General features: G+C 38.3%; 1 protein-coding gene across 1 annotated transcript; it reads left to right on the plus strand.

Annotated features, from left to right (window-relative positions):
- Positions 1-752: 752 nt before the first annotated feature.
- Dus3 (Dihydrouridine synthase 3) lies at positions 753-6,399 on the plus strand. Its single transcript, XM_090160766.1, has 7 exons — positions 753-1,079; positions 1,241-1,326; positions 1,388-2,393; positions 2,453-2,635; positions 2,694-3,005; positions 3,072-3,253; positions 6,193-6,399. The coding sequence occupies exons 2-7, from the start codon at positions 1,286-1,288 to the stop codon at positions 6,263-6,265; spliced, it is 1,797 nt and encodes a 598-aa protein (XP_090016892.1). The 5' UTR covers positions 753-1,079; positions 1,241-1,285; the 3' UTR covers positions 6,266-6,399.
- The last annotated feature ends 2,363 nt before the right edge of the window (positions 6,400-8,762 follow it).

Raw genomic sequence — 8,762 nt, forward strand, 5'->3', positions numbered from 1 at the left:
TCTATAGCTCATAAAGACAACGTTACCCCCAAGAAAGCGTGGTAACTATTTTAAAAGAAACTGCCGATTTAACTGGTAAGACGTAGAAATAAATTTACAAAATTAAATAATTATACATACTTTTTTAAATTTAAGAATGATAGGAATGCCTTATCTTTTAAATTTGCTCACCACCACAATTATGAAATTAAAAAATAAAGATTCCAATTTCGGTCTCTAGCTGGCGCTAAAAGACGACAAAAAGAGCTAAATTCAAATTTGACCGTAAAATGGCAAAATTCAAATTTCGCGCGGTGGAATAACCGGAAACGATCTGAGGCATCCTTGCGCCGATTGTACTATATATTTTGTCTTTCTTAGCCTGCAACTCACTATAGTTTCAATATTTTCGGAGCAACTTCGTCAAAACCCGAATTATTTATTATTATTCGAATTATACAACGTAATATGGACGTAAAATGAATTAGATGTATTTTTAATTTAAAAAAATTATTGCCTAAATGTAAAGAAGTTAGGCGCTATCATAAATTATTCGTGTCTTGTTCAACTTGTTAAAAAGTTCCACGTGCTTCTTGATTTTGATATTTTAGCGTAAAAGCAGTAGGCTCCCTCTATCCTCCTTGATATAATAAATGTCTTTCTTATTTTGAAAAAAAAAAAAAATTTCGTTATTAAAGTTGGCTGTAGTTTTTAACATAAAGCGAAAGCGTGCCGGGAGTAGTGGCTCACTCCTGTAATCCCAGGCGTCCGGGAGGCAGAGTTTGTGGATGGCCGTGTGAGGACGACCACCAATCCCCCAACGGGTGGCCGGAATACTTCCGCCACGGGTGTCCCCACCCCTGTCCCCACGTATCCCCCCGTTGGCGTGGCCGTTACACATATCTCGCCCTGATTAATCAGATGGACGAGAGGACTGTATTGTCCCACACGTACAATCGAATTAAAAAAAAAAGCGAAAGCGTGGTTACTGTTTGTAGAAACATCATACATGGTAGAAAGTAGATAAGTTCGTTGACATTTTTGAGATAAATATAATAATACTTAATTACTTAAATAACTGTTGGTTAATGTTTTAACTTGTAAGTAAACGTTCATTTTTTAAGCAGGGTTTGGTCTTCTTGTTTTGCTTATTTAAGCCTTGGTCATAATGCCAGTGCACACGCCACTGCACAGGGTGCCACAGGCCAACAACTTGTGATTAGGGAAATGAATCGCGTATTAAAAGTTCCTTTTCCCATAGGTTGACGATTTTCAAAGAAGCAATATATCGAAATAACCGTAAATTATGTCAAGTTGCGGGCCAGGAGTTGCTGCAATTAAAGAAGAGTAAGAAGCCACTTAAATTAAATCAGCATCATACCAAAATTGTTTCATAATTTCTTTCCAGGTTTATAATCAAAGATAGAGTTCTAGAGTTAAATCTAAATTACGTAGCAGCAGCTGATATTAAAAAAGATGCTGTTGCAGAAGGAAGTATTATTGCTGAGGATGTAGATGGTAAGAGAGAATCAACTACTGCAGGCGATAATAAGAAAGAAGATGGCCCTCCAAGAAAAAAACTCAAAGGACAAAACAAACAAAGACCTAGGGAACCCAGAGTTCCAAAAAATGAAAAGCTTTGTTTAAAAATTCTGTCAGTTGATGGTTGTCCATATGGAGAAACTTGTTGCTTCAGTCACAATATCGAGCAGTTTGCTTCAAAAAGGCTTCCCGATATAAACGATCAATGTCACATTTACGAGACTTATGGGCACTGCCCCTACAGTTTCTTATGCCGCTTTGGTTCTAGTCATTTTACTGATAATAAAAATCTGTGCAAAGAGGAACTTTACAAGAAATCTAAAAACTTCTCGTATACGGTTAACAACCTAGACAAAGGTGTGCAGATATCTTTACGTAAAAGAACTTTTGATTTTAGAAAGGCTGAAGATGTTTTGAAAGAAATACTAAAACTTAATAGCGAACCTAGTAGAAATAACTCGAGAGATAGTGATAAGTCTTCTAATAATGTTGGTTTAAAGTTGATGGGAGCTCTCACTGATGAAGGGCTCGTAAAATTAAGAAACTGTGAAAAGAAAAAAGTGGATTTTGATGACAAACTTTATTGCGCTCCATTGACAACAGTTGGAAACTTGCCTTTCCGTAGAATCTGCGTCGAATATGGAGCAGAAATTACTTGCGGAGAAATGGCCATGTGCTTAAACATTTTGCAAGGACAGCAATCGGAATGGGCACTCTTAAAGAGGCATCACACTGAGAAAGTTTTTGGAGTACAAATATGCGGAGCTCACGCTGATATAATGACAAAATGCGCTCAGTTAATTACTGATAAGTTAGATGTGGACTTCATCGACATCAATATGGGCTGTCCCATTGATTTAGTCTTTCAAAAAGTATGACAGTAATTTTATTCTTTGGAAATTATTTGTAATTCAATTTAATTTTACAATAGGGTGCTGGTTGTGGTTTAATGGGTCGCGTGAAGAAATTTGAGGACATAGTCTATGGAATGTCATCCGTTATGAGCATGCCACTAACTGTTAAATTGAGAACTGGCATACATAATCAAAAGAACATTGCGGATACCTTAATATCCAAAATCAGATCCTGGGGTGATAGAGTTGCTATGATAGCTGTAAGTAATGTGTGTTTGAAAATAGTTAAAATACTAAAGGTATACTTTTTAAATACAGTTACATGGCAGATCTCGAGAACAGAGATACACCAAAGCGGCGGATTGGGAATACATTGCCAAGTGTGCGGAAGTGGCCAAACCAATTCCTCTTTATGGCTGCGGAGATATTCTATCATACATAGAAGCCAATTATCACAAACAAAATTCTGGGGTCGCTGGGGTCATGCTTGCCAGAGGTGCCTTGATAAAGCCTTGGATTTTTACCGAAATCAAAGAGCAAAGGCATTGGGACATATCCTCATCGGAAAGATTGGATCTTCTAAAACGCTACACAAACTATGGTTTGGAGCATTGGGGCTCTGACAATGAAGTAATTCTTTTATGTTGCTTTTAAAAATCATAAAATGCTAATTTTAAGTTTGAATTTTAAATTTAGGGTGTTGAAAGAACCCGAAGATTTATTCTAGAGTGGTTATCATTTCTGTATCGTTACATTCCTGTTGGAATTTTGGAAAGGGTTCCGCATAAAATCAACGAAAGACCACCACCATTCATGGGGAGGAATGATTTGGAAACTCTAATGGCAAGCTCCAGCTGCGCTGACTGGGTGAAGATCAGGTACTCATAATAATATTTTCAAAAATAAGCAAGTCCTATAAAATGAATAAGGCTTTACCAATTAAGTTTAGTATTTTAATAAAAACGATTAATCGATTTGTATTCCAAAAATAAACCGATTAGGAAACAGAAATTTCGGCAAAATATCAACACACCAACGCATGTCTGAGTTGTTGTTGTTGTTTTTTTTTTAAACTTTAAACAATACTGAACATTTCTGTGTCAAAATTATTTTGCGGAAATGAAAATTCGCGGAGATATTAATTTGTAAAATTAACGTTTTTTAGCGTTACCTATCGCCAAAATTCGGCTCGCTTGTATTGAAGAAAAGGGGTATGCTCGCCAGAGAGGGCTATTGAAGAAAAGGGGTATTTTTGCCGTTTGCTGTAGAGGGCTATTGAAGAAAAGGGGTATTTTTGCCGTTTGCTGTAGAGGGCTATTGAAGAAAAGGGGTATGCTCGCTGGAGAGGGCTATTGAAGAAAAGGGGTATTCTCGCTGGAGAGGGCTATTGAAGAAAAGGGGTATGCTCGCTGGAGAGGGCTATTGAAGAAAAGGGGTATGCTCGCTGGAGAGGGCTATTGAAGAAAAGGGGTATGCTCGCTGGAGAGGGCTATTGAAGAAAAGGGGTATGCTCGCTGGAGAGGGCTATTGAAGAAAAGGGGTATGCTCGCTGGGGAGGGCTATTGAAGAAAAGGGGTATGCTCGCTGGAGAGGGCTATTGAAGAAAAGTGGTATGCTCGCTGGAGAGGGCTATTGAAGAAAATGGGTATGCTCGCTGGAGAGGGCTATTGAAGAAAAGGGGTATGCTCGCTGGAGAGGGCTATTGAAGAAAAGGGGTATGCTCGCTGGAGAGGGCTATTGAAGAAAAGGAGCATGCTCGCTGGAGAGGGCTATTGAAGAAAAGGGGTATGCTCGCTGGAGAGGGCTATTGAAGAAAAGGGGTATGCTCGCTGGAGAGGGCTATTGAAGAAAAGGGGTATGCTCGCTGGAGAGGGCTATTGAAGAAAAGGGGTATGCTCGCTGGAGAGGGCTATTGAAGAAAAGGGGTATGCTCGCTGGAGAGGGCTATTGAAGAAAAGGGGTATGCTCGCTGGAGAGGGCTATTGACGAAAAGGGGTATGCTCGCTGGAGAGGGCTATTGACGAAAAGGGGTATGCTCGCTGGAGAGGGCTATTGACGAAAAGGGGTATGCTCGCTGGAGAGGGCTCTTGACGAAAAGGGGTATGCTCGCCGGAGAGGGCTATTGAAGAAAAGGGGTATGCTCGCTGGAGAGGGCTATTGACGAAAAGGGGTATGCTCGCTGGAGAGGGCTATTGACGAAAAGGGGTATGCTCGCTGGAGAGGGCTATTGACGAAAAGGGGTATGCTCGCTGGAGAGGGCTATTGAAGAAACGGAGTATGCTCGCTTGAGAGGGATGTATTAAATATATTTTAAATATTAAATTTAATTTGAGCAAATTTTCAATTATCTTGTACATTAACTTAATAAACGAAAGAGGAATTTTCAATTATCTTGTACATTAACTTAATTAATGAAAGAGGAATTTAATCGAAAATGAATTTATCGAGTTAACTGGTTTTTAACATAAGGTAGCGAAACGTGAACAAACCGAATTTTTAGGGTTACTAGGTTTTGGAAATAAGGTAGCGAAACGTGAACACGTTCATATAAATAAAATTTTAGACAAGCAGAATTTTTCGAGTTACCTGGTTTTGGAAATTAGGTTTTTGGTTTTAAATCAGGTTTTTTTAAAACGCTGCTTTATTTTTCTTTTAATCTATTTTTCGCTTTTGTTTAACCGTGAATACATATTACCTATCAACTAAAAATTAATATCAGTGGCGTAGCTAGTGGGGGTGGCCTGCACGTAGTGCCACCCGTTTGGGGATGACAGCCGACCTTGAAAGAAATCTAAACTTAAACTATAGAAATTCGGGAAAACCTTTTTTACACATTTTGACTAGTAAGTAGCACATCATGATATCTGGGGGCCTATTCTGTAAATATTCGAAATCCAATTTTCGATCGAAAACTAGATTTCGAACTTCGATATCTCGACGAATGGGATTCGGTAAAATTTCGAATAAGCATAAATCAATGCAAATTGTCGAAGTCGATTTCGACATGGTATAGGGCATCGAGATCGAATTCCCAGTCGATTGTTTACAGAATCGCCCCCCCCGGCCATGGGCGCCCGCAGGGAAGGCAAACGGGGCAAAAGCCCCCTTTTATGAGATATAAATGCACTAATAAAGGTATGAAGTTCGTTCCCCCTTTTGACTAGGTACGAAGATTGCCCCCCCTTTGAAAACTTTCTTCGGGCGCCCCTGCCCCCTGCACCGGGTACCACCCATTTTCTCTACAAACCTTGGGTACCACCCATGCTAGCTACACCACTGAATATGCCTAGATTAAACCATGCACAATTTGATTTAGTATAAATGCAGGGTGACCAGGAAAATGCATCGAAAAATGTAGAGAAAAAATAGGAAATTTTCAAGCGAATTAAAGGAAAATATAGGAAAAACCATAAGGAATATTATCGAAAAACAGTAGATAAAATAAAGTTAAATATGGGATGAAGAAGGGTACACGATGACGGAATGTTTTCGGGTTCTATATTACATGAGAAAACCTAAGGAATTTATTGGAAGGTATTGAAAGTATAGGAAATGTGATATGCCTCTTGAGCACTATAATGCTAAGTACGCTTAAGCCTAGAAGCCCGCGAGTATTTGCCAAAAAGGCAAAACTAAAGTCAGAGTGGCCCTAAGGATCTGGTGGTACGTAATTCGTCATTGCGCCATGGTTGCGCTGATTAATATGAACTATTTTGGGTTGTTTTTTATCTTCGCACTGTTACGCCATCTAGAATCACTGAGGCCTTTATTTGATCACTTCTATAATTTTGTTTAATAAAATATATTTTAATTTCAGCGAGATGTTGCTGGGACCAGTTCCTGAGAATTTCTCTTTTTTGCCTAAACACAAGGCCAACGCGTATCAATAAGTACAGCACCACGTCTTTTCTTCAAGTTATTTATTTAAAGGAAAGGATTTCCTTGTTAATTATAAGATTTGTAAAACATTGTTGCGTATCAAATTATACGCAATAAAATAAAGATTTACATTAAAGCACAATAACTTTAATATTAATAAATATACGTTAAAAATATGCTCTATTTTTTAAACGTTTCATGTTAAAGCAAGTGTCGGCTCTAGGTGAAGTAGCTCTTTTTTCCACAGATGTCGCTAGTGTCGAAATAAAAACAAGATGCTGAAGCTACATTTTGACCCAAAACTTTTGGGTCAAAATGTAGCTTCAGCATCTTGTTTTTATTTCGATACTTTTATGTCCCGCCTTTTGGCCCAAAAGGCGGGACATAAAAGTATGCTTCCCGTTGATTCGCTCGTTTGTAAATTTGTCAATAACTTCAATTATAGTAATTGTTTACAAAATATTTTATATGGGATATATAATTTAGGTTAAAGTTAACTAAGCAGAGTAAAAGTGGTTTAAATATAATACTCTATAATGGCTCTCTGACGATGTTATTGTTTCGCTATTTTGTATTTTAGCTTCCGTTCCCATTAATAGATGGCTCCACGCTCTCCACGAAAGTCATTTTTTTCGAAGATTCTGATAGATTCCTGGCCATCTCTAATAACAGGGGCCTTTTCATAATACAGGTGGCAATGATAGAGCCGACAGTTGCTTTAAACATAGAACAAATGATTGCTCACGCCTGTGTCCTCTCTAGAGATATTATTTCTGGAATTTGAGATCTAAAAACGTTTTAAGTGGAGTTTTCAAAAAATTTCTTAGTATTAGGTTTATCGGGTTGGATGAATTTAAATTGGCCGACTAATAAGAAACAAAATCCATAAATACTGCAAATTTTTCTGATTGCGTATTTGCTAATCCTTCTATTAAAGGGGCTCCAAAGTTCGGTGGCAAAAAAAAAGAAAATTGAGCATGGTTTTCATTCCCCCCAACCCCTCACTTGGCCTTGGCAGAGGCGGGCAGAGTCAACCGTAAATTTCACACTTTACTGACTTTAAGCACATTTTGCCACCGAACTTTGGAGCCCCTTTAATTTGTATTGTTTGAAGAAAGGTGGTTTCGCCTTTGTCAAGTTAGCGGCTTCGATGTCGGTTCTAATAATAATAATAATCAGCTAGGTTAATACCCAAGGCACCACCCTTAAACAGGTGGACGGGTTACAATGCGTAGGAGGGTGGTGGCAAGCCCTTCATGCCACGCGAGCCAACAGCTCCCTACACTAACTATTAACGTTAACTTCTACAAGTTTCTTGTTACCAAAATAACACGAACAGAAATGTATAAATCAAATCAGAAAAATTGGTATTCAAATATGAAAGCCTGTATGAAAAAAAAAACATTGGAAACCAATATGATTTAAAATTGGAACTTCTAGGAAATTCGCCAGTTTCAATAATGTCAAGGTATTTTGAAATACCACAAACAAAGCCAACTTCAATAGTTTTGACACGCGCTTTTATTTTATCGCATTTAGCCTTTTCAGTTTACATAGAGCCACGTAGTGGCAAATGCAAGAAGCTCATAAACTGCTGGATTTTCGTTTGCTAAGCAGACGCTTTATTAAAAAATCGTCTGCTTAGCAGACGAAAATCCAGCAGTTCATGAGCTTCTCGCATTTGCCACTACGTGGCTCTATGTAAACTGAAAAGGCTAATTGGCCAAAATGGTACTTTTGAGCTAGGCTAATTTTAAGAACGCGCAGCCTCTTTCAGTGCTTAATTTTTTAAACCAATAGATGGCGGTAATACTACTGAAACTGGCAAATTACGATCCGTTTGGAAAACCCATTCCAACATTTTGTTTTTAACAAAGAAAACACAGTTCAACCACTTAGCCCGAGAGGGAGATGTATTTTTACGTTTCGAATGTGATGCGGATTTTTTAAGAGCGCGCCATCCCACGGAAAGTAGGGGCAGTTTTGAAGGTACAAAGACAAGCACGCGCAGTAATAAAGTCAGAAGAAAGTTTTTTCTGAAGTAAACTTATCCAAATATAATCAAACGATGTAAAAATTATATTAAAATGCAAGTATCATTATCAAATTTACGAATAATGATGAGGAAAAACTAATAGCGTTTGCTTTAGCCGCTACCTATCTAGGTTTCAATGGTGTTCGGTCGCGAGTAAACCAAAAATTTCGGTTATTTCGATATTTATTCATTTGCAATTTTACTTGTACACTTTTGATGAGACACCTTTTTTCCGAGGTTGATGCAATTCCTTCTTGGGATAGATGGTCTGTGACCAAACTGACCGCGTACCACCTAAAGCCGTTTCATTCTGTTTGAATGGGTAAGTACTATAACCCCAAACAATTTACACCCTGCCCAAAACACAAACTGCTGGAGTAATGAGCTCATAACGCCAACTAAATTCCGCAATACAGAAGCGGTTGGCGTAATGGTCTACTTATACTAAATCATCCTTCAGCGAATCTATGGGA

Source organism: Leiobunum rupestre, chromosome 10 (assembly GCF_980474605.1).
Source record: "Leiobunum rupestre chromosome 10, qqLeiRupe1.1.hap1, whole genome shotgun sequence".
Classification (NCBI taxonomy): Eukaryota; Metazoa; Arthropoda; class Arachnida; order Opiliones; family Sclerosomatidae; genus Leiobunum; species Leiobunum rupestre.